Below are 26,984 nucleotides of genomic sequence, written 5' to 3'. Positions count from 1 at the left end.
GTAATGTATGCATTAAGAAATGATAAAAATGTTTTTCCAGAATGATATCACGAAAATACATGACAAACCGACTTAAAAACTAACAAAAACCACATAATTATAACGGATAGTTACAACAGTGCAAAGCAATACTGTAATTTGATAATGCAGTGGGCACGTGGCCAAGTGGTTAAGGCATTGGACTAGCGACCTGAAGGTCGTGAGTTCGAGCCCCAGCCAAGGGAACGTGTTGTGTCCTCTGGCACTTAATCACACATTGCTCTGCGATGACACTGATGCCAAGCTGTATGCCCTTCCCTTGGACAACACTGGTATCGTGGAGGAGAGGGGAGACTTGCAGCATGGGCAACTGCTGGTCTTCCATACAACCTTTCCATACAACCTGGAAAGTGAAGACTTTCCAGGCGCAGATCCATGGTCTCACAAGACTAACGAATGCCTTTATTTTGATAATTGAATCAAATCAGTAATTGAATCAAAAATAGTCTTATTTAAAAAAAGAAGCTATTTCATCTACGGTTGACATGATAGAAAGACTGGTGTTAATTACTGAACCCAAACTACCCTGGGGGGAAAAAGTGGTCATGAGTTGTCCCCTCAGGTACTTGTGAAGGTCCTCCAAAAGTGTGTAGGAAGTTATAGGATTTAGATCCAGTGGTGAATAAGAGAACAGGGATATGCTTCTAGATCAAGTTGGTTTGTGACTTGGAGTGGGACCTGAAGATAATGGTTATACAGACTTCTCCGTGGCACATGAATTGGATTCAGAGAGGCAAGATTGAGTAGCCTCTGTCAGTTGTCTATTGCATCTTGTATATGTTACAACCAATATTCATTCTAATTTGTAATGACCAGTGTGCACAAAAATCTTTTTGCCCAGTGACAACATGTGTGCACTGAATAATTTCCCCAGTAAAAAGAGTATAAATAAGCCAGTTCTAAAATCTTCAGACAAATCATCGCAAACTCCACCTTCCGCATCAGAAACCAGAAAAGGAAATGTGATGTGTACAATAGTGAAATATGCTTAACGTGCCAATGAGGTAGGGGGTGACAACCTTTTGTGTGCAGTTTAAATTCCTCTGTGTGCCAATAGTAAATGATGCGTGAACGCACACACGCCTTAGCGGGAGCATTGGTTACAACCATTGTCTGCTGATAGGGAGGGATGTGGGTGTCAAGGTTATGGTTCAATTGCTGATTGAGCTGGATTGGTATATAAGTTGTGAGTCATCCAGTCTCAATGTAGCTACCTGTACATTGATGAGATGGCCAAGCACAGAAGGCCTTGCCAAACACCTGTGCTCTCTGTCTGTCATAGCCATCTGGAGTTCCTGGTTGCAAGCCATGTTAATTTGCCCCTGCGTTCTCACAATATCTGTCCTCAACCTCCTCCACTCAGTGAAGCCAAATGCAAACTAGATATTCTCTGCCTGGGTAGTCTTTATAACCTGATTGTATGAGCATTGAATTCTCCAATTTCAGGTAACCTGATCCCTCTTCTGTCACTTTCCCTCTTTTTCTGATCCACCTAGGTCCCCATCAACCAATTTCTTTCCATTTCCACCAACTGCTCCATCTGCTCATCTTCCATTGTTCTCACCTGCCCACCCTACCTCCTCTATTTGGGTTCACACTCCTCCTTCCTTTCTTATCAGTTTTCACCTCCAGCTTGTTTCCTCCGTCTCGTAATATCTCCAGCTCCCAAGGTCTTGTTGATATTCCCACTCTTTCCTTCCCCCACCAGATCCGATCTGCAAATCGGCCCTCTTCACCTGGATCTAACCGTCCTTTGGCACCTTTCACTTCGATGGTTCAATTTAATTCCAGAGAATGTGTACAGTATACAACCTGAAATTTGTACTCTTCCCAGATATCCATGAAACGGAGAGAAAAAACTCAAAGAAAGAATGACAGAAAACCATTAGAACCCCGAAGTCCCCCTCCCCCTCCCATACACAAGCAGCAACAAAGCATCAACCCTCCACACTCTCCCTCCCCCCACTTGTTGCAGCAAAAAGCATCAACCCCTCCCACCACCAACCATTAAAAGCTATTGTCCATCCCAACACTTCGACATTTGAGCGGGCCCACTCTCTCCTGCCACAGCGAGTGGGGAGGCCATCAGCTCGCTGTCTTGATGTGACAGTTTGCAGCGTTGCTTATTTTGAGCTCCCTGACTTGAGAATCAGCAAACTCTCTCACTGTCGAGAGAGCGAGCGAGGGCGGTTGCTGGAGTGCAGAGCCCCCCGACAGCCATACCCACTGACTTGAAATTTTGATCTCCTGTGATGCTTGAGTGGGCAACATCGGCGAGGAATTGTGTCGTCCAAGGTCACACCCAAAGACGCATGTCTTCCAAGCTACTCCTGGAGATTCTGAAGTGCCAGTTGCCCGGCAAGTTCCGAAGAGCGAGAACCCACTGTTCATGAAGAATGCAATTTGAGTGCAGCTGTAGATCACGGACTCTGACAGGACCCCAGCCACCTTGAAAAGGGAAGAAGAAACATGAGAATGGAAGATGTAAACAGCTTCGTGGATGAGCTGGAGGAAGTAACCCAGGTCCGCAAAAACCTCCGGCGCCCTCTTTAGCTCCTCCCACTCTAAAATTTACTATCTCAATCCGGATTAAAGATTAGCATCATCCGTCACCTGAATATCCAAACATCAAAACGTACAATGAAGTGCATGTGCTGCTTCAACGACCAACACGTTCTGAGGATTTGCTGGGAGCAGCCAGCAAGTGTTGCCGTGCCTCTGAAGCAACGTAGCATGCCCAGTACTCACTGACCCTAACCAGGATGTCTTTGGAATGTGGGAGGGATCCCATGGGCAGAATATACAAACTCCTCACAGACAGTGGATTTCAGAATTCAGGATCAGGTTTAGTATCAGGGGCATATGTCATAAAGTTTGCAGCAGTAGCACAATGCAGTACATAATAATAGAGAGAAAAACTGTGTATAGTATGTGTATATATTTAACTTAAGTAGTGCAGAAATATAGAATAAAGAAAGTAGTGAGGTAGTGTTCATGGGTTCAATGTCCATTCAGAAATCTGAGAGGGGAAAGAAACTGTTCCTAAATTGTTGAGTGTGCATCTTCAGGCTTTTGTACCTCCTTCCTGATGGTAAGAATGAGAAGAGGGCATGCCCTGGGTGATGGGGTCCTTAGTGATGGCCACCACCCTTTAGAGGCATCACTACTTGAAGATGGCTAGCACCCATGATAGAGCTGACAAAGTTTACAGCTCTCTGCAGCTGATTTCAATCCTGTGCAGTAGCCCCCCCACCTGCCCGTACCAGCAGGACGTGCAGCCAGTCAGAATGCTCTCCACAGTACATCTGTAGAAATTTGCTAGTGCCTTTGGTGACATAGCAAATCTGAAACTCCTGATGAAATATAGCCATTGTCGTACCTCCTTTGCAACCATATCAATATGCTGGGCCCAGGATCCTCAGAGATGTTGACACCTAGGAACTTGAAATTCTTCATTCTTTCCATTTCTGATCCCTCTATGAGGACTGGTATGTGTCCCTTGTCTTGCCCCTTCTGAAGTGCACAATCAGTTCTTTGGTCTTACTGAGGTTGTTGCTGCAACACCACTCAACTATCTGATATATCTGAACGTGAATCTACTTATACTGGTGGTGTGAAGCGTTACACTAACCACAACACTACCATGATGCCCTAGATGAAGAGTCTCTACCCAAAACATCAACTGCCCATTTCCCTCTACAGATGGTGCCTAACCCACTGAGTTCCTTTCTTGCTCATTCTAACACTGCTTGCTAATAACAGGAGTAGTCCATCCAGTTAGATTGTCACTGATCTTTGTCTTAAATCTATAAGTCTTGGCTTTTGTCTCTAAAAAGATTGTCAGTTTTAAAAATTTGCCCTTTGTCCCAAGTTTTTTATATATGGAGGGAGAGGTTCCTATATTTTCTCTGCTCTGTGTATGAAGAAGAGTTTCCCAATAGTTTACATCTTGAAGTGACTCCTATAGCTGTCCCTGTCCCTCCCCCTACCTTAATTTGGATTCTCCCTCCAGAAGAAACTCCCCCACTGCTGCAACTCGTCTGAAAATGAAGCAATCCATGCCCACATCGAACATGACCTTGGCCATATTTGTGCATGGGCTGGAAGTGCAAACACTGCTGTTGGCATGCAGTCAGCAGGCATTAACTTCCAGCAAGTGATCTCACCTGGACACTCAACAGCATTTCACTGAATCCCAGACCATCAACATCCTGAGGGTCACCACTGAATAGTGCCTAAAGTGGACTTAACAAATGCTTTTGCTACAGGAGATTAGATCTGGGCGGTACTGTAACGTTTAGCATAATGCTGTACCGTGCCAAATGACCATGGTTCAATTCCTGCCGCTGTCAGTAAGGAGTTTGTACATTCTCCCCGTGACCGCATGGGTTTCCTCCCATATTCCAAAGATGTATGTGTTAGTAGGACTAATGGGTGTTATCGGATGGCGTGGCAGAAGGGCCTGCTACTGTATTGTATAAAAACATAGAAAACCTACAGCACCATACAGGCCCTTCGGCCCACAAAGCTGTGCTGAACATGTCCTTACCTCAGAAATTACCTAGGGTTACCCATAGCCCTCTATTTTACTAAGCTCCAATTAAATTAAAATAGACAGCATCTGTGAGGGATTCAAAGTACATTTATTTTCAAAGTATGTATGTAGTTTACAACCCTGAGATTTGTCTTCCCAGAGACAGCCATGAAACAAAGAAACACCATGGGACCTGCTCAAAGAAAACAACAAACACCAAATGCACAAAAAAAGAACAAATGTAACAAATGACAAAAAAAAGAGTGAAAAACACACAGAAGATAAAACATCAAACCACAGAGTCCTTGAACCAGTTTAGGAGTTCAGCTCAGTTCAGTCTCGCGCTGTGTCATTCGTTAACTGCCGGCCACAGAGCCAGTCCACTCTGATCAAAATCTCACAAAATAGCTTTTAAAAAAAGAGTAACCAGACACACATAATACATGAACGACAGAGTCCAACCCACAAACCGTGTTGATTAAACCTTGCCCAAGACCCAAGACTCCGCGAGAGAGAGAGAGAGGCACGGTTAAATGTAGGCATGCGATGCTGAACACCCACTCACCTTCTCTCATCCTCATTGATTTCAATCTTGCTTGATGCTTTAATCAGCGAGATCAGAGAGAAGCAACGGAGTCCACCACGGGCTTGCGCCTCGTCCCCCAAGTTTCTTGGCCTCCAGGCTGCACACTCTACTTCAAACCTCACCAAACTCCCTTGGAGACAGAAAAGCACCAGATTGCATAACTGACCCCAAATGAAAATCACACGTTCCAATCGCACACGGCTCAGTAGTGGAATCATACTTGAAAGTAGGAAGTAAAAGTAGTAGTTTTGTGAATGGCCTGCGGGATGTCGCGATTGGTCATGTTGTGTGCTGGCATCATCTTTTTCAGTATGAGGGGAACAATGTTAACTCTTAAAGTTGGTCATCTCCTCCCTCACCTCCATTCGGGGCCCCAGGTGAGGCAACACTTCACCATGAATCTGCTGGGGTCATCTATTGTGTCCGCTGCTCCTGATGTAGCCTCCTCTACATTCAGAGACCTGTTGTAAATTGGGGGTCTGCTTCGTTGAGCACCTCTGCACAATCCACCACAAGGGGGCTGTCCCGGTGGCCAAACATTTTAATTCCGATTCCCATCTCCATTCCAAAGCGTCGGTCCATGGCCTCCTCTTGTGCCAAGATGAGGCCACCCTCAGGGTGGAGCAACGTCTTATATTCTGTCTGGGTAGCCTCGAACTTGATGGCATGAATATAGATTTCTCCTTCCGGTCAGCAAATTCTCCCCCACACTCCTCTATTCCCTCCCCCTGACCTTTTACCTCTCCTCACCTGCCTATTACTTCTCCCTGGATCCCCTCCTCCTCCTTTCTCCTACAGTCCACTATCCTTTCCTATCAGATCCTTCCTTCTCCAGCCCTTGACTCTCCTGTCTTCAGCTATCACCTTCCAGCTAGCCTCCTTCCCCTACCATCTGCTCTCAGGATGAGGCTTTTCATTCTAGGACGAGGGAGATGTCTTCCTTTTTTAAAGAAAGGGGCTTCCCTTCCTCCACTATCAACTCTGCTCTTAAATGCATCTCCCCCATTTCACGTACATCTGCTCTCACTCCATCCTCCCACCACGAATAGGGTTTCCCTGGTCCTCACCTACCACCCCACCAGCCTCCGGGTCCAACATATTATTCTCCGTAACTTCCGCGATCTCCAACGTGATCCCACCACTAAGCACATCTTTCCCTCTCCCCCTCCTGCATTCCGCAGGGATCGCTCCCTACGCAACTCCCTTGTCCATTCGTCCCCCCCCATCCCTCCCCACTGATCTCCCTCCTGGCACTTATGCGTGTAAGCAGAACAATTGCTACACATGCCCTTACACTTCCTCCCTTACCACCATTCAGGGCCCCAAACAGTCCTTCCAGGTGAGGCAACACTTCACCTGTGAGTTGGCTGGGGTGATATACTGCGTCCGGTGCTCCCGATGTGGCCTTTTATATATTGGCGAGACCCGACGCAGACTGGGAGACTGCTTTGCTGAACATCTACGCTCTGTTCGCCAGAGAAAGCAGGATCTCCCAGTGGCCACACATTTTAATTCCACGTCCCATTCTGATATGTCTATCCATGGCCTCCTCTACTGTAAAGATGAAGCCACACTCAGGTTGGAGGAACAACACCTTATATTCCGTCTGGGTAGCCTCCAACCTGATGGCATGAACGTTGACTTCTCTAACTTCCACTAATGCTCCACCTCCCCCTCGTACCCCATCTGTTACTTATTTTTATACACACATTCTTTCTCTCACTCTCCTTTTTCTCCCTCTGTCCCTCTGAATATACCCCTTGCCCAACCTCTGGGTCCCCCCCCACCCCCGTCTTTCTTCCCGGACCTCCTGTCCCATGATCCTCTCTTATCCCTTTTGCCTATCACCTGTCCAGCTCTTGACTCCATCCCTCCCCCTCCTGTCTTCTCTTATCATTTTGGATATCCCCCTCCCCCTCCAACTTTCAAATCCCTTACTCACTCTTCCTTCAGTTAGTCCTGACGAAGGGTCTCGGCCTGAAACGTCGGCTGCACCTCTTCCTAGAGATGCTGCCTGGCCTGCTGCGTTCACCAGCAACTTTTATGTGTGTTGCTCCTTCCCCTACCCCCTCCTTTTAATTCTGACATCTTACCCCTTCCTTCTCAGTCCTGATGAAGGATCTCAGCCCGAAAAGTTAACTGTTTATTCATTTCCATCGATGCTGCCTGATCAGCTGAGTTCCCACAGCATCTTGTGTGTGCTCCTCAAAATAGTTTTTGTTTCTGATGAACAGAAGTGTCAACCCTTGCTTCTCCCTTCATAAATGCTGCTGATACTTCTAGCACTTTCCGTGTCTCCATTTGCAGTTTTCTGATTTTTAAATAAGATTTTGCTGAGTATCCTACGATTTGCCTCAGAATTGTCCCACCGTCTGTAAGGCAGGAGTTGGAGATTTTAAACACTCATAGTGGAATGAAGTGAACCAGTTCAATGTTCCATTGGAGTTTACTGCATTAATTCTGTGAAAGTTAGATGTGAGGGGAAAGATTTTTACACAGAGAATGATGGGTGCCTGTAACGCACTACCTGCATCGGTGGTACATTAGGGATTTTTAAGAGATGTTTAGATAGGTACATGAACGTGAGGTAAGTGGAAGGATATTGACATCGTGTAGGCATTAGGGATTAGTTTAGTTGGCCATTTGATTGCTAATTTAACTGGTTTGGCACAACATTATGGGCCGAAGGGCCTGTTCCTGTGCTGTACTGTTCTATGTGCTAAAATTGCCCATTTGACTTTCAGCTCCCGTTCTCTGTGATTGGTTCTCTAAATGGAGTGCACATGTTTGGCAGTAACCAGGATGTTCTGCTGACTAGTACCTGCACTGACAACACCAGGGTCTGTTGGAGAGTCTTCCGGGACAGGTGAGGTGTGAGGACGATCACTGGCCTTGGCTCATCCTCTTCAGATTTTAAATATAAGATTATGTTGTGCAGGGAGGTGTGACAAGAGCATCTCAGTTAAGCATGTTGAGTCAAAATATATGGGAGGTGGCAAGGGGGAGCTAGATTTTGTTTTGTTCCCTGAACATTTAACATTTTTAGTGGAAAAAAATTATTTTAGTAACTGTCCCTGGATTTAGATTTAGTCTATGCATGGTGCCCTCCCTGCCTAATTTTGACTTTTACACCCTACCTGCTCCACTCATGGCCTTCACATCGCTGGCACAGTAGTAGAAACTGCGAGAAGTTTCAGACTCCTGAGAGTGCACATCTCTCACGGTCCCAGAACACATCCTCCACAGTCAAGAAAGCTAATCAACTCCTCTACTTTCCGAGGAGGCTGAAGAGAGCTGCACTGTGCCATTAATACTCACGATCTTCTACAGGTGCGCAGTGGAGATCGCCTTAATGTGCTGCATCGCGGTGCGGTATGGAAACTACACCACAGCCAACAGGAGGGCTCTGCAACGGGCAGTTCAGAACTGTCCAATGCATACCCGGCACCAGCCTCCCTGCCATCAAGAATATATATACTTAAAAGTGCCGGAGAAAGATCAGCAGTATCATGAAGGATCCCACCAACCCTGCTCATGGATTGTTTGTTCCACTTTGATCAGGGACATACACATTAGCCACTCCTCTCCACAGCCCCTCAGCACCCTGCATGCCACCATACACTGCAACTTTATGGTTACTTATACTTGGTGTTTCATAGGATTGCTTTTATATTTATTGTCTTTTTTTTTATGCTGTATCGGATCCAGAGTAACTATCATTTAATTCTCCTTTACACTTGCGTGCTGAAGAATGACAATAAGCAATCTTGAATTATTTTAGCAGAACATTCTATCTGATACCATAGCTCCTTTCCCTCTCTGGAAATGCATGTGAAGCTCAAAGAACTTAAAATATTTTTAAAAATCCCAATTATTGACCATTATTATTAACTTAAAAAGCAAAACAACTGCTCAGTTACTTAGCCCCATCACTCCTACTGGTGCCACCAACAGCTGCTCGCCAGAGTCCTCTATATCCTGGGCCAAGTTATTCCAGGTGTAGCCTATCTTCCCCTTCTTCTCCCTTTGGAGCTCCTGTTGGTGTTTCTGTATGGGTTTTTTACAGAACGGGATTGCTAGCCCTATGCCCAACCCTCCTCCTTTTGCAGCCGGGCTAGGGACCGTCCATGGAGGAGTTAAAAAAAACTGCAGACGCTGGAAATACTGAGCATATTGAGCAGCAGACGATCTTCCATCAGCAACAAGAAGTTAGAAGCCAAACACTTCAAGTTCTAGAGAAAAAGGGGAGGTGTGGAGAGAACAAAAGGAATGTGTGAATAGTGTAGGGACCGAGTGGTGGCAGTGGATTGTTAACTGTAGCTAATTTGTCTGAAGAAAATCAGAATCAGTAATGTCACTGGCATACGTCATGAAACGTGTTGTCTTTGCAGCAGTAGTACAATACATTACATAATGATGGTGAAAAAATTGTGAGTTATAGTAAGTATATGTAGTGCAAAAATAAAGTAGTGAGGTAGTGTTCATGGATTCAATGTCCATTCAGAAATTGGATGACAGAGGGGTAGAAGTTGTTGCTGAATCACTGAGTGTATGCCTTCAGACTTCTGTACCTTCTTCCTGACGGTAGCATTGAAAACAGGGCGTGTCCTGGGTGATGAGGGTCCTTCATAATGGATGCCGCCTTTTTGAGGCATTGCCTCTTGAAGATTTCCTGGATAGTACAGAGGCTAGAGCCCATTATGGAGTTGACTAAGTTTATAACTCTCTGCAGCTTATTTCGATCCTGTGCAGTGAACCCCCCCACCCCCTTACCAGAGATGAATGTGAATGAAGGAAAGATGGGAGGAAATGCTAGATCTGTGAGATACAGAATATTGATACTGGAAATGTGAAAAAAGGAGAATGCTGGAAATACTTAATAGATCAGGCAGCATCTATGGAGAAAGAAAATGAAGGTAACATTACTTTTGGTCTTTCATCAGACCTGGACGATCCTGATACAAAGCAGAAAGTCTGGATACCTGTAATGATCAAATTCAACACTTGATTTTTGAGGGCTACAAAAAGTGGAGTCGGAAGATGAGATGCTATGCCTCTAAACTTTTTGGACTTTGTTGGAACAATGAATTGGAATGGAGAGTTAAATTGCTAAGCACCTGGAAGTTCACACTTGTGGGTTGAATAGAACTGTTGTAAGTTATGGGTGTCAGTAAATGCTCAGTGGTTGACTGTCCTTTGCCTCTGTGTTGGGAGGTGTGACTTTAACTCCCGCTTCAGAAACATGAGCGGCCTCTTCTACTGCCATGATGAGGCCAAACTCAGGTTGGAAGAGCAACATCTCATATTCCATCTGGGTAGCATCCATGTTGATGGCTCCACAAGGCAGTTCTCTCAATCTGGTGCGACCTCCTCTGCATCGGTGAAACCTGACACGGATTGAGAGAGCTGCCTTGTGGAGCACCTTTATTCTGTCTTTTACAAAAGGCAGGATATCCAGTGGCTATCCATTTGAATTTGACTTAACTTTCTCATTCTGACATTTCTGTCCGCAGCCTCTTCTACTGCCATGATGAGGCCAAACTCAGGTTGGAAGAGCAACACCTCATATTCCATCTGGGTAGCATCCATGTTGATGGCATAAACATCAATTTCTCTAACTCCAGAAATTTCGACCCTCTTCCATCCTTACTTTGCATTCCTCATTCTGGGTACCTTCTCACCCTTTCTCCTCACCTGCTCATCACCTCTCTCTGGTTCAGCTCCTCCTTCCTTTTCTTCCATGGTCTACTATCCTATCCTATTAGATATCTTCTTCTTCAGCCCTTTACCTTTTCCACCTATCACCTCCCAGCTTCTCACTTCATCCCCCTGTTATGTTCAGTAGGTCTTCTAAGTCTACAGTAACAGATTACAACAAACTCAGAGTGGATCAAATTATAAGCATGTTTATTCCTTGCAAAGAAAAGTCTACCTCTGTTCATTACGTCCATTACTTGGTAAGTGGCTTCAATCATACAACTCAAAACAGATTTTTTATATGCTTACAGAATCCAGTAATTCATCAACTTCATGTCTTTGAGGTTGTTTCATCAGTTAATTGCAATCCTTCCTTATTTACGTTCGTCTTAAATGAGTCGCATTTGTCTTTGAAGCTTCTTCTCTCCCCCGCCATAAATCACACCCCCTCTTGTAAGCTTCCTATCAACGAACCAGCAAAGCACGTTGGGATCACACAAGTTCCATTTTGGCACATTACACTTTACAGAAGTTATAAATTCATAAAGACTTCAGGGTTACAGATATTTTTCTACCGCCCCCCCCCCACCCACCTTTCCCCTCACCTGGTCTAACCCATGATCTGTCAGCTTGTATTCCTTCCCCTCTCTCCACCTTCTTATTCTGGCTTCTGTCTCCCTCAATTTCTAGTCCTGTTGAAGGGTCACAGCTGAAACGTCGATTGTTTATTTCCCTCCGTAGATATTGTGTGACTTGCTGAGTTCCACCAGTATTTTGTGTGTCTTGCTCAAGTTTTCCAGCATCTGCAGAATCTCTTCAGTTTATGTCCAGTAATGATACCCAGTTTACCACAGGACATGTATAGTCAGATTCACACTTGTCTCCCTTTCTTTAAAAAAAAAGATGTGCATTTCAGCAAACCCTATTAATAGACATTCTTGGTAGTTACAAAGCTCTTCACAGTCAAATAAGTCCTTTTTTTGGTAAGTGTCTACTGATGTTATGGAGATGTTGTGGTCACTTTGCTCAGAGCAAATCCAGCATTGTGCTGATGACCTAGTCCATCTTAATGACCTCAGCTGTAGCATAAGTAATGGCCGGGATACTAGGGATAACTCTCTGACTCTCGAGAATATCGCTATGGGGCCCAGTAGAAAGGGAAGAGGCATGTTTGAACATCATGTCCTAAGCTCAGTACATAATATTGCAACCTAGATTTATATGTTTATGTCTTGAACCCACAAATTTTTGACTAGTGCCAATGGCCATGGGCACAGTGGTCAGTATACATCTCAGTGCCCCTATGGGGAGAAGAGTCAAGAACTGCTGCTGTTCCCTATTGCTGACTACTGACTCTGCTGCAGCCTGTGTCTCCTACGTGAACTTGGCTTTGCACTCTCCCACAGGTGTTCACGTGAAGGTCTGGTTTCTGGGGGGGTGGGGGTGTAGGTGGAGGAAAGGTGATTGTGTCTTGAGAAGTGGGGAGGAAGGTGATATTTTTAAGTTGTTAATAATTATGCTGTTAAAACGTATTTTATTTTCACACAGCACTCAGTGATTGCATTCCAGATACACAATAGTGACCCCTCGGTGTGGCTGTGCTTATGCTTTAAAAATATACCTGGAAAAGTTAGTCCATACTGTGCTAACAGCTTGTTTCCATGGTTACGCAGCATCACACTCATCGTCATGAGCTCTGAGGAAGATGCCAGTGACCTTTACCTCAGCCGCCTGTTAGACAACGTGTTCAGTGCCATGGTGAGTCTGCAAAGCAACACGTTAGTTAGATTAGCAGTATTTTTATTAGCCACACGTGCAGGTGCTACTGTCGCAATCACAGGCAGGTAAGAAGCGGTCCTCTAGTCACAACCTTCTGTCAGGTGCCAGCTTCCACTTGGCTGATCTGTCAGATGGACAATAGCGTTGCCATTAGTTCCAGAGCTGTGGAAAATCAGGGGGCTGCTGCACTGTGGGCTCAATTGGCAGAGCTCTCTTTGTTTTCCCCCATACACCCAACTACAGCCCCTCATATTTTACCACTCATCCACAAACTAGGGACAATTGCAGTGAGTAAATGCCAATCCACCTCCTTTGGGACGTAGGAGAAAACTTCTGTGGTCACAGGGAGAACATACAAACTCCACACAGTCAGTACTGGAGGTTAGTATTGAACCCAGATCTCTGGAGCGGTGAGTTAGTAGCTTCACCAGCTGCGTTAATCAGTATTGACGCTCCCAGTGCACTCCTGAGGCAATGCTGCAAGATCAAACCGAAGTTCAAATTTATTGTCAATCAACCAAATGAGACAACGTTCCTCTGGACCAAGGTACATATAACTCTCACACTTAACATATAAAGTAATATTACCACAAATAACTTAACAAATAAGATGCACATACGATACAAATGGAAAAGTAACCAGTGTAACACTACTGGATCTTCATACATGATGAGACCTGAGTGGTGGCAGAGAGTTCAGTGTCTTAACAACCTGGGGGCAGAAGCTGTTTCCCATCTGATGTGTCCAAGATATTTCAAGGTCTTCCCTCTCAGGTGGGTGGGAAAGATCCCATGGCACATTTGTGAAGAGAGCAAGAAATTCACCAAGAACCTATACCCATCCTTCGACCACAGAACTAAGAAATAATTTTCTAATCATCCTTATTTTGCTGTCTGTGAGAGCTGTGTGCAAATTGCCTTTCCTATATCACCACTGCGATCGCAGTTTATTGGCTGTAAAGTGCTTTGGGGTGACTTGAGGTAGCAAAGTTAAAGAAAAAACACTCCTTCCCTTACTTTGAGTGTGGGATAATGACGTTTGTATGCACAGATCTGCCAGTTCTGTAATGCCAACACCAGATGCCAGAAGTAGAAGGTGGTCTCTTTCACACCATAAACAACATTCACTCAGCAAAGGTCAAACATTAAACAGAAAATAATATTTGATGGGTGAGTTGATCCTCACAGGGTGTGGGTGATTGCTTCGACTGCCAGCATATTAATTTTCTGTCCCAATTCTCTCTTGATAGTCAAAAATGCCGTGCTTGTGTTCATACCTTTTCAAGACTTCACCCTTTCCATCCTGTGGATTCTGTCCCAAATGTACTGTGTGTAATTTAAATGGTACAAAGGTAAAATATTATCATGCTGAAAATTGGAAATAAATAGAAAAATGCTGGATTATCGAGCAAGTCAGACAGCAATAGACCTGATGTTTTTTTACAGCCTTTCATCAGAACTGTTCTAATTATAAATCAGTAACCTGAGGTTTCAGCTCTGTTTCTCTCTCTGTGGATGCTGTCTGACCTTTTGTCTGTTTCCAGGATTTGTTGATATTTATTTTATTTAATAGGTATTGAGTTGGAAGATGGACCAAATAGTCATGGGGATGCATTTTCCCTTTTATTTTAAGAGTAAGTAGATGAGGCCGTAAAGAAAAGTTCCCAGGACAGATAGTTATTTTAATTTTATTTTAAGTTTATACTTTATACTTTATTGTCGCCAAACAATTGATACTAGAACGTACAATCATCACAGCGATATTTGATTCTGCGCTTCGCGCTCCCTGGATTACAAATCGATAGTAAATATTAAAAATTTAAATTATAAATCATAAATAGAAAATAGAAAAATGGAAAGTAAGGTAGTGCAAAAAAACCAAGATGCAGGTCCAGATATTTGGAGGGTACGGCCCAGATCCGGGTCCGGATCCGTTCAGCAGTCTTATCACAGTTGGAAAGAAGCTGTTCCCAAATCTGGCCATACTAGTCTTCAAGCTCCTGAGCCTTCTCCCGGAGGGAAGAGGGACGAAAACTGTGTTGGCTGGGTGGGTCGTGTCCTTGATTATCCAGGCAGCACTGCTCCGACAGCGTGCGGTGTAGAGTGAATCCACGGACGGAAGATTGGTTTGTGTGATGTGCTGGGCCGTGTTCACGATCTGCAGCTTCTTCCAGTCTTGGACAGGACAACTTCCATACCAGGTTGTGATGCACCCTAGAAGAATGCTTTCTACGGTGCATCTATAAAAATTAGTGAGGGTTTTAGGGGACAGGCCAAATTTCTTTTTGATTTAAATTTAATTTGAAGTTTATTTAGAGATATACCACAGTAGAAGGACCTTCTGGCCCAATAAGCCTACGCTGTCCAGTTACCCCAATGTAGCCAACTAACCTACTAGCCTGTACATATTTGGACTGTGGGAGGAAACCAGAGCACCCGGACGAAACCCATGCAGTCATGGGGAAAAAATACAATCTCCCTACTGACAGCAGCAGAATTGAACCCTGGTCACTGGCACAGTAATAGTGTCACGCTACCTGGTCACTAGCACAGTCATAGTGTTACGCTACCATGCTGCCCCACTAGTTGGATTTATAACCAAAGAAAATAGTGGATTCTTCACTTAGATGTTCCTGGATTATGCATTAGGAAAGATGATGTGGTCATGGGGTCTGCTGCCTTGGGCCAGTTACTTCAGTTAAGTGGTGAGATTGGAGAAGACAGTATTGTTCATAGATGAGAAAGTTAGTGGGATCTGGGATGGGGGAGACCCAGTGGACAGAGACTGATGAAGCATGTGGAAATAAGCTGTTTCCGGTGACCCTGGGTTAATAATCCGAAAACAGAGATTAAATTAAAGGCATCCGTTAGTCTTGCGAGACCATGGATCTGCGCCTGGAAAGTCTTCACTCTCCAGGGCGCAGGCCTGGGCGAGGTTGTATGGAAGACCAGCAGTTGCCCATGCTGCAAGTCTCCCCTCTCCATGACACCGATGTTGTCCAAGGGAAGGGCATTAGGACCCATACAGTTTGGCACCAGTGTCGTCGCAGAGCAATGTGTGATTAAGTGCCTTGCTCAAGGGCACAACACATGTTGCCTCGGCTGGGGCTTGAACTCACGACCTTCAGGTCGCTAGTCCAATGCCTTAACCACTTGGCCTCCGAAAACAGAGATACAAACTATAAAAATGAAAATATATATACAAAGGAAAAACGGGAAGGAATTTTCAGAAGATTAATTTGAAAACCCATTTCCTTTGACCTCTTTAACCACAATTGATGGTGAATTTGAAGAGGTCTTTAAAGGACAGCTGTTGGAACAAGCATTAGAAATTCATTGAAAGATTAACTAGTTTAATCCTGAGGAGAGAGTATGAGCCTCTGGAACATTTCTGTCAAAATTGTATCCAGGCTGGAGTGTTGTAATGTGATTCATAGTTTAATCATATTCTGCAGAGTCATTTGTGTATCACATGACACAATGGCTGTTCCTCATTAGGGCTCAATTTGGAATTTTGCAAGAAGCTTATTGTCAGGTATATTTATGCTGGTTAGTAGTTTCATTCCACGGTTTAGTTCAAAGTGGAATGGGAATAAACTGCCGAATAAAACTTGGGGCTTGCCCTCGGAAGTTTCGAGGAGACTGAACAGAGAAGGAGAAGGTTTATTAAATTGTAGTGGTGGAAGATTAATCTTAAGGATTTTGCAGCAAATATCTGGGATACGCAGCTTTTTACCAATAGTTGGACAGTCTGTGATGTCTGAATGGTCCCCTTCTGCAGGATTCAGTTCCAGTCATCACTCATCTCTGTGACAGTTTGTGTACTGTCCGTTCTTTTCAACATTAGAGATGGTGCATACAGCAGCTTACACTGAGGAACTTCTGCCTAGTTCCTCTCTCAGCCTCTTTGATTCATGACCTCTTCTGCTATGTTATGCTAAAGCTGCTGACAGTGACTGCATTCAGAAGTGCCTCTTTGACTAAAGGTTGCTTTTTTTATTAGATGTTTCTTTAAAAATACAAAAATAGATTTCCTCCATATGTTTGAGAAGGTTATTGAGGTAGAAAAGTAGAAGTTAATTCTCTTAGTAGGGAATATGTAACAAAAGAATATAATCTTAGAATAAGAATAATATCATGAAGTACTTTAACACACAAAATAAACCAGATTTCAGCAATCTGATGGTTTTGAAAGCATATTAGAGTTGCTAAGATTCTTGCAAGGTGTTTCCAGACTAGTGGAATTTTTAACTTTCTATTTAATTGTCTGGTTAAGGGTCTGAAAGGCATCCTGTTAATCTTTACTTCCTTTCCAAGAATTAATGCCATAAAACTGGCTGACTACAGAGTGGCACTGAAGACAATTTTGCACTGTCTGAGCTACAAATTGCACACTGAATTCCTGGTGGTTTATGAGTTTATTGGTTCACCCTGACCCTGTGCTCCTAATTTTTTTTTTTGAAGGTACTGGTGATTGGCTTGGATGACCTGGTGAACCTCAAGAACGTGGAGCGATTGAAGCGAGAACTCCGGGTAAGTGGAGCTGTGAAATGACAAGACTCTTTGTTGTCATCAGCGAGATTCAGTGGGCAGCATTGTTGCCTGCAAGACTGAAGTTTGACACCCAAACCAAAAAAGAAATGATATCTGAAACACCAGTATTTCACCTTTAAATTAGATGGTAAACCCAAGGGATGTAAAAGCTTACATAGCCTCTCTTCTGAATATAAGCAGTGTAACGCTCCTCAGGATCTTTGCCAAAATCTTTCCTTAATCTGGCACTGACAAAACATTAATTTTATCACAAATCAACACACACAAAATGCTGGAGGAACTCAGCAGGTCAGACAGCATTGATGGAAAAGAATAAAGAGTCGACGTTTTGGGCAGGGGAAACTTCCACACGTAGAACAAGTGATGTAGTCATAGAGCACAGAAACAAGCCCTTCTGCCCATCGTATCTGTGCTGATCATCAAGTACTCCTATACTAATCCTGTTTACTAGCTCTTGGTCCATGACCTACTGTGCCTTGGTAATCCAAGAGTTCATCTGGTTGCTTCTTGCATGCAGTGAGGTGATCTCACTCACTCAGGCAGTGTGTTCCAGACTGCAATCAATCACCCTCTGGGTGGGGGGAAAAAAATCTTTCTCAGACTTCCAAAGTTTAGAACTTGCTTCCACAATCAGAATCAGGTTTAATATCACTGACGTTTGTCATGAACTTTGTTGTTTTGCAGCCACAGTACATTGCGATACATAATAATGAAAACTATAAATTACAATAAATACAATCATGTGGCAACAATTTGATTCACAGCCTGTTAGTCATCAGATGTTTCAATAAGCCAGGATGCATTCACCATGTTAACCATTTGTCAGCCAGTCATGCAACAAACCTAAAGATCTGGATCTCAATGAGTTCAGCAACTCGATCACTGCCCACAGTTGCAGAAATATACACTTATTAGGTGCACCTGGATACCTGCTCATTAATACAAATATCTAATCAACCAATCATGTGACAGCATTTCGATGCATAAAAGCATACAGACATGGTCAAGAGGTTCAGTTGTCATTCAGACCAAATGTCAGAATGGGGAAGAAATGTGATCTAAGTGACTTTGACCATGGAATGATTGTTGGTGCCTGACAGGGTGGTTTGAGTTTCTCAGAAATTGCTGATCTCCTGGGATTTTCATGCACAGCAGCCTCTAGAGTTTCCAGAGAATAGTGCAGGAAACAAAAACCATCCAGTGAGAGGCAGTTCTGTGGGCAGAAACACCTTGTTAATGAGAGAAGTCAGAGGAGAATGACTAGACTGGCTCAAGCTGACAGGAAGGTGGTGTGCAAAAGAGCACGTCAAACCTTGAAGTTCATAGGCTACAGCAGCTAAAGACCACAGATGCTTCCACTTATATAGCTAATAAAGTGTCCACTGAGTATAATGTTCTGCACTCAACATTCAAGTTCCGCTGCCAAAAGGCATTGCAACTTGACTCCTAAATTATTTAACAGTAGATTTTCATTCAAATGTTTGTTTACAATCTACTTGTATGAGCTGTAAGTTCTTGCTGTTTCCCCAGGCTTGTTATAAGTTGATTGACAGTTTGCTGGCTGCGTCGGATTGGATCGGGGACCTGACGCTGTGCGTGGATTGCGTGGTGTCTCCTGATGCTGCAATACTGCAGGTTGGTGGTGATGTGAGAATGTGCAAAATTCTGATGAACGATTGATACAGAGCACCTTGGTGCCTTAACCGGAAAATAAGACAGTAAAGCAGAATTAGGCCATTTGGCCCATCAATTCTGCTGTGCCATTCCATAATGGCTGATTTATTATCCCAGCTCAACCCCATTCCCCTGCCGTCTCCCTGTAACCTTTGACGCTGACTAATCAAGAATCCATCAATCTCTGTTTTAAACAACCTCCACAGCCAACTGTGACAGTGAATTCCACAGATTCACCATCCTCTGGCTAAAGAAAGTCCTACTTAACTCTGTGCTAAATCTGAGACTCTACCCTTTGACAATAGACAATAGGTGCAGGAGTAGGCCATTCGGCCCTTTGAGCCAGCACCGCCATTCACTGTGATCATGGCTGATCATCCACAATCAGTACCCCGTTCCTGCCTTCTCCCCATATCCCTTCACTCCGCTATCTTTATAGAAACATAGAAACATAGAAAATAGGTGCAGGAGTAGGCCATTCGGCCCTTCGAGCCTGCACCGCCATTCAGTATCATCATGGCTGATCATCCAACTCAGAACCCTGTACCTGCCTTCTCTCCATACCCCCTGATCCCTTTAGCCACAAGGGCCATATCTAACTCCCTCTTAAATATAGCCAATGAACTGGCCTCAACTGTTTCCTGTGGCAGAGAATTCCACAGATTCACAACACTCTGCGTGAAGAAGTTTTTCCTCATCTTGGTCCTAAGAGGCTTCCCCTTTATCCTCAAACTGTGACCCCTTGTTCTGGACTTCTCCAACATCGGGAACAATCTTCCTGCATCTAGCCTGTCCAATCCCTTTAGGATTTTATACGTTTCAATAAGATCCCCCCTCAATCTTCTAAATTCCAACGAGTATAAGCCTAGTCGATCCAGTCTTTCATCATATGAAAGTCCTGCCATCCCAGGAATCAATCTGGTGAACCTTCTTTGTACTCCCTCTATGGCAAGAATGCCTTTCCTCAGGTTAGGGGACCAAAACTGCACACAATACTCCAGGTGTGGTCTCACCAAGGCCTTGTATAACTGCAGTAGTACCTCCCTGCTCCTGTACTCAAATCCTCTTGCTATGAATGCCAGTATACCATTCGCCTTTTTCACCGCCTGCTGTACCTGCATGCCCACTTTCAATGACCGGTATATAATGACACCCAGGTCTCGTTGCACCTCCCCTTTTCCTAATCGGCCACCATTCAGATAATAATCTGTTTTCCTATTTTTGCCACCAAAGTGGATAACCTCACATTTATCCACATTAAATTGCATCTGCCATGAATTTGCCCACTCACCTAACCTATCCAAGTCACCCTGCATCCTCGTAGCGTCCTCCTCACAGCTAACACTGCCACCCAGCTTCGTGTCATCCGCAAACTTGGAGATGCTGCATTTAATTCCCTCATCTAAGTCATTAATATATATTGTAAACAACTGGGGTCCCAGCACTGAGCCTTGCGGTACCCCACTAGTCACTGCCTGCCATTCTGAAAAGGTCCCGTTTATTCCCACTCTTTGCTTCCTGTCTGCCAACCAATTCTCTATCCACATCAATACCTTACCCCCAATACCGTGTGCTTTATGAACTCTAACTAACTCTTTCTTGAAAGAATCCAGAGAATTGGCCTCCACTGCCTTCTGAGGCACAGCATTCCACAGATCCACAACCTTCTGTGTGAAAAAGTTTTTCCTCAACTCTGTTCTAAATGGTCTACCCCTTATTCTTAAACTGTAGCCTCTGGTTCTGGACTCCCCCAACATCGGGAACATGTTTCCTGCTTCTAGCGTGTCCAATCCCTTAATAATCTTATATGTTTCAATCAGATCCCCTCTCATCCTTCTAAATTCCAGTGTATACAAGCCCAGTTGCTCCAATCTTTCAACATATGACATTCCCACCATCTCTGGAATTAACCCAGTGAACCTAAGCTGCCCTCCCTCCATAGCAAGAGTGTCCTTCCTCAAATTTGGAGACCAAAACTGCACACAATACTCCAGGTGGGGTCTCACCAGGGCCTTGTACAACTGCTGAAGGATCTCTTTGCTCCTATACTCAGCTCCCCTTGTTATGAAGGCCAACATATCATTAGCTTTCTTCACTGCCTGCTGTACCTGTATGCTTGCTTTCAGTGACTGATGAACAAGGAAACCCAGATCTCATTGTACTTCCCCTTTTCCTAACTTGACACCATTCAGATAGTAATCTGCCTTCCTGTTCTTGCCATCAAAGTGGATAACCTGACATTTAGCCACATTAAACTGCATCTGCCATGCATCTGCCCACTCACCCAGCCTGTCCAAGTCACCCTGCATTCTCATAACATCCCCCTAACATTTCACACTGTCACCCAGCTTTGTGTCATCTGCAAATTTGGTAATGTTACTTTTAAACCCTTCATCTAAATCATTAATGTATATTGTAAATAGCTGCAGTCCCAGCACCGAGCCTTGCGGTACCCCACTAGTCACTGCCTGCCATTCTGAAAAGGACCAGTTAATCCCTACTCTTTGTTTCCTGTCTGCCAACCAATTTTCTATCCATGTCAGTACCCTACCCCCAATACCATGTGCTCTTATTTTGCCCACTAACCTCCTATGTGGGACTTTATCAAAGGCTTTCTGAAAGTCCAGGTATACTACATCCACTGGCTTTCCCATATCCATTTTCATAGTTACATCCTCAAAAAATTCCAGAAGATTAGAAAAGCATGATTTCCCCTTCGTAAATCCATGCTGACTTGGAGCTATCCTGCTACTGCTATCCAAGTATGCCGCTATTTCATCTTTTATAATTGACTCCAGTATCCTCCCCACCACTGATGTCAGACTAACTGGTCTATAATTGCCTCTTCCTCCTTTCTTAAAAAGTGGGATAACATTAGCTACCCTCCAATCCGCAGGAACTGATCCTGAATCTATAGAACATTGGAAAATGATTACCAATGTGTCCACGATTTCTAGACCCACCTCCTTAAGTACCCTGGGATGCAGACCATTAGGCCCTGGGGATTTATCAGCCTTTTGTCCCATCAGCTTACCCAACACCATTTTCTGCCTCATGCGAATTTCCTTCAGTTCCTCCGTTACCCTGGGTCCTCTGGCCTCTATTACATCTGGGAGATTGATTTGGTGCTAGACTCACGCACATCCTCTCCAGATCCACTCTATCTAGGTCTTTCAGTATTCTATATAGTTCATTGAGATCCCCTTCATTCTTTTCAGTTCCAGCTCGTAGAGGCCCAGAGTCATCAAAAGTACCACATACATTAACCCTTTCCTTCCTGTAATCATTCTCATGAATCTCCTCTGGACCCTCAAGTTAAAGTTTGATTGTCATTCAACCATAGAAGATTTTAGCCAAATGAAACAGCAGTACTCTGGGGCCAAGGTGCAAAGCACAGTACACTGAACAAGGCACATATAGCATATATAGGGTAGCAGTAAAATAGTCAAATACAATCAGTGATTCAAAGAGCAACAATGATTTAACATTTTGTCTTTATTTACAGAAGAGTTCCTTAGCGAATATTGGAAGTGTGAAAAGTGCTTGGGTTGAAGCCTAGATGGAGAGTCCTGGAGAATTAAACTAGTTTTGTTAGTCTCGATTAAGTTGTAGTCAGAGAAAATCTAACCTGTACATTCTCCCATCAGTCCCAGGGCAGGAAAAGGGATGGATTTTAAATTTAGTTAAGTCTCTTTGCACTGTCCCATTGTAATTCCCAAAGCAGTCGCTTTCTTCGGAAACTCTCCTGCTGTCGGAGGATGTTATTGAAATTCTGAGATTTATGTGATTATTGGTGTGGACTGTAGTTCAAACTGACCATAGTTCGTATAGATCTGCTTCAGTTTTCTGTGTTTTCTTTCTTGTTGCTGATTGGCATATTGGGGGTTGCTGTTCTTGTTGCTGTTTCTCTGTGTGGATGATATGTTAGGGTTTTTTTTGCAAGGGAGGGAGCTGGGGATTTGAGGTTTGATGTAGTAGGTGCTGATTTTCTGTTAGTTTTTGTGCAGGGGGGTGGGGGTTTTGGGGTTTGTGAATTTTTCCTGTGACGATATCCTGAGTTATTCATTATGGACCGTGCTTTTAAAAAGAGAGCGAGAGCGTGCAGCTGTACAGCACAAACAACTTGTTATTGAGAGAGAGAGAGAGGCGCGAAGTTTGGATTTCTGTAAGGACGCTGCCAGCTTCTGAGTTCCTACAGAGAGAGAAGGGAGGAGCTACTTGATGGACAGCTGGTGTTCAGCACAACAGTATTTAAAGTAGTGTAATTGCTTGTTTCGTGGCCGTTTCTACTGACAGGAGAAGGGGCAAAGATGAGTTTCTGGCACCTTAAAACCAGTCACTTTGGGCAGATGGCGCTTGTCAGCTCATCTCAGAGAAGGAAAACTCTGATCTCAAACCTCCGCTGCCTTGTGACTACACCCACTCATGGGGAAGGCTTCAGGAGTAAACCCCGAGGGGGAGAAGTCCGGAGCTGGAGTCCCTAAGGCTGTCCTACTTTGAACTCAACGTTGACTGGCAGCTCCTGTGGCACTGCTGGTGCCAAACTTTGTCAGTCTCTGCTGTTCCTTTGGGTTCATGGAGAGGGGGAGTCTGCTGCATGGGGAACAACCCTCTCTCAATATCATACTGCCCTGGTTTGCGTATTACAGCTGGGACACAATGTCCGTGGTCACTATCGACCTATGGAGGGCCTTCTCCAAGAAGGAATGTGCTGGCATTGGAGAGGGTCATGAGAATGATCCCAGGAATGAAAGGGTTAAGGCTATGAGGAGTGTTTGGCTTTGGGCCTGTATTTGCTGGAGTTTAGAAGAATGGTGGGGGGGGGTGGAATCTCATTGAAATATATCGAATATTGAAAGGCCTAGATAGAGTAGATGTTTCCTATGGTGGTTGAGTCTCGGACCAGAGGGCTCAACCTCAGAAGAAAGGGACGTCCATTTAGAACAGAGGTGAAGAGGAATTTCTTTAGCCAGAGGGTGGTGAGTCTGTGGAATTCATTACCACAGGCAGCTGTGGAGGCCAAGTCATTAGATTTATTTAAAGTGGAGGTTGATAGGTTCCTGATTAGGAACGATGTCAAAGGTTACAGGGCAAAGGCAGGAGAATGGGGTTGAAAGGAATAATAAAACAGTCATGATGGAATGGCGGGCCAGACTCGATGATCCGTACGGCCTAATTCTGCTCCTATTGTATGTCTTGTAGCCTGAATGGCAAACCTACCATCCCTGGAAACGGGTTAATGAATCTTTCTTGCACTCCCTCTACAGTAAGTATATCCTTTTTTTAGGTAAGGAGACCAAAATTATCCACAATTCTCCAGATGCAGTGTCATCAAGGCATGATATAATTGTAATGTGACATCTTTAATCCTGTATTCAAATCCTCTCATAATAAGGGCCAACAGACCATTTGCTTTTCTAATTGCTTGTGGTGTATTGGTTCTTCGGTGACTTGGCAACAGGGACAGTCAGGCTCCTTTGAATTTCCCAGTCACTCACATTTAAAAGTATTCTGTGTTTTATTCTACCTCGTGTTTTGCGATATTACATCTTGTCAGCCAGTCATAGCCCTCTACAGCACAGAAACATCTAGTCTGTGCCGAACTATTATTCTCCCTTGTCCTATCGACCTGCACATGGACCATAGCCCACCACACCCCTCACATCCATGTATTTATCCAAACTTCCTTTCAATGTTAAAATCAAAACCGCATCCGTCACTTATGTTGTAGCGTGGATGAAATCACTGGAGAGACGGTCACTGGTAGATACAAAGCACTTCTTTATTCGACACAACAAAGTACAGCAGGCATCTCGAGACGCTTTCCGCAGAAAGTTCTGCTAGCTAAATGTGGGCTCGGTATTTATATGCTAAACACAAAGGCAATCACTACTTTAAAAAGTTACAGACAATGCTTAGACAACGCTTCCTTTTGAAGTTACATACAAAAATCACACCTTCGGATTTCATCCTTTCCTTCTGACGCCAACATGTCTGGGTTGGTATCCACAGCCTTTATTCAATCCACAATACATTTATTTGGAATTTTACATGCTAACATAGAAGACAATTAGTATTTATAATGTATAGATAAGACTGTCTTCGAAACGACAGCATCAGGCACCAGAAGCATCTGGTATTTACACCTTTTAGGAAGCCCATTGTGGTGGACTCAATCCACAGTCCTTTGTCAAACAGTTAAGATAGGAATCTGGCGGCCAAAGTCATTTAAGTGTTAACAAATCATCTACCCAAAAAGAAATCCACTCTAACAACTTACACTGGCAGCTTGTTCCACAGTCTCAACATCCTCTGAGTCAATAAGTTCCCCTCACGTTCTCCTTAAACGTTTCACCTTTCACCCTTAACCCACAATCTCAAGTATTTCATCAGCTGTAAACTGCTTTGGGAAAGAGGTCACTAGCGATTATAGAAATGTGAGCCCTGGTGCTTTTTTAAATGGTCCATTATTTCTCGTCTGCTTCAGGAAGTGCTGGAAGTGTTTGTGGCTGCTGCGGAGAGCAACTTTGGCTGTCTCTTGGTCATGGGCAAAGTAGTTGTGGCCACGGAGAAGTGGTGGCGGCTGGCTGCCCAGGAGGTGGTGCTGTTGGCATGGCTGGTTGGATCACTGGCACCCAGTTCATCCCGGGACTACCCCATCTACTTACCACATGGCAGCCCAACCGTAAGTAACAGACAACCATCAATAAACTGGATGCAGCCTCCCTTTCTTGTTTTGTGGGTGTGTGCATTATTGTCAAGATTGGCATTAAATCCCAGTTCCCATTCATCCCTCAGCACTTTGGGTGGCACAGTGGTAGAGCTCCTGACCACTCTGGAGATCCAAGTTCAAACCTGCCCTTCGGTGCTGGCCATATGACTTTGCATGTTCCCACTGTAGCTGTGAGGGTTTCCTCGGGGTGCTCAGTTTCCTCCCACGTTGTAGATATATGTACCTTGGTGGGTTAATAGCATAGAGCAGTGGTAGAATTTTGGGCAATTGATGGGAATGTGGGAGAGAATAAAATTTGTGCAAATAGGTGCTTGATGGTTAGCATGAGAATGGGCTGAAGGGTCTTTTCTGTTCTCCATGACTCTCTGTCTGTATAATGGAAACATAGAGATTAAACTGAGGCCTCCATTGGTTGGGGGCGACCATGTATCCTAGCTGTCGATGTAACACAAACCAGGGCTATATGATATGGAGAGCAAAGTGTTGCCTGTGTAACAGGCTCCCTCTCTCCAAGCAGCTGATGAATCGAAAGGAATGGCAGAGATCGATACAGTTTGGCATCAGCAGTGTCACAGAATTTGCCGGTCAGCGTTGAACTGAATGTAGGACAGCCTTAGGGACTCCAGCTTTGGATTTTTCCCTTGGGGTTTACTCCCAAAGCCTTCCCCATGAGTGTGTGCAGCCACAAGGCAGCGGAGGTTCAGATCAGAGTTGTCCTTCTAGATGAGCTGCTTACCATGACTGACAAGCCCCCTCTGCCCGGAGAGACTGGTTTTAAGGTGCCAGTAACCTGCCTTTGCCCTTTCTTCCTTCAGTAGAAATGGTTTTGCTGGGCTTAGTAGCTAAGCCACTCGTGAAGGCCTGGAGCTGGATTTGGTTGTCAGAGGTAATTTGAGATTCACACCATTGGGAGCATTTAATAGGTAGTGGGAGTTTATCTCCAGAACCTCCTTCAGCTGTAACAACCTTAAGGAACCAAGGTTAAACTGCTACATTCACAGTACAGAGACTCAATTAATAATGTTCAGATCCCACTGCATGGAATTTAAATAAATCTGTATAAAAATGCCAGAATTCATAATGCAACGTTGAAACTCGGATTGTTGTAAAAATCTACTTGGATTATGGATATCCTTTGATGAAGAAAATGTGCTGCTCTTGTCCGGATTGGTCCAGACTTGCAACACACACAAAATGCTGGAGGAACTCAGCAGACTAGGCAGCATCTATGGAAAAGAGTAAGCAGTCGACATTTCGGACTGAGACCGTCCTAATGAAGGGTCTCGGCCCGAAACATCAACTGTTTACTTTTTTCCATAGATGCTGCCCGGCCTGCTGAGTTCCTGAAGCATTTTGTGTACGTTGCTTAGGTTTCCAGCATCTGCAGA

The 26,984-nt window shown here is 44.3% G+C and overlaps 1 protein-coding gene across 3 annotated transcripts in view; it reads left to right on the top strand.

The window, feature by feature from the left end:
- fuz (fuzzy planar cell polarity protein) overlaps positions 1-26,984 on the top strand; it is a 54,023-nt gene that overhangs the window by 1,423 nt on the left and 25,616 nt on the right. For 2 of the 3 annotated variants that reach the window (XR_011887700.1, XM_072271515.1), the window contains exons 2-6: positions 7,904-8,025; positions 12,530-12,614; positions 17,100-17,168; positions 18,720-18,824; positions 25,351-25,548. Coding sequence is in view for 2 of the 3 variants with exons in the window: in XM_072271515.1 (XP_072127616.1) it covers positions 7,904-8,025; positions 12,530-12,614; positions 17,100-17,168; positions 18,720-18,824; positions 25,351-25,548 (579 nt within the window). In the remaining variant the exon portion in view is untranslated. The remainder of the gene's footprint in view (positions 1-7,903; positions 8,026-12,529; positions 12,615-17,099; positions 17,169-18,719; positions 18,825-25,350; positions 25,549-26,984) is intronic. The other variant, XM_072271516.1, reaches the window with a different exon arrangement.

The sequence above is a fragment of the Mobula birostris genome, chromosome 11, assembly GCF_030028105.1.
Source record: "Mobula birostris isolate sMobBir1 chromosome 11, sMobBir1.hap1, whole genome shotgun sequence".
NCBI classification, from domain to species: Eukaryota; Metazoa; Chordata; class Chondrichthyes; order Myliobatiformes; family Myliobatidae; genus Mobula; species Mobula birostris.
Note: the sequence above shows the minus strand (reverse complement) of the source record. Positions and strands in the feature narration are given on the sequence as shown.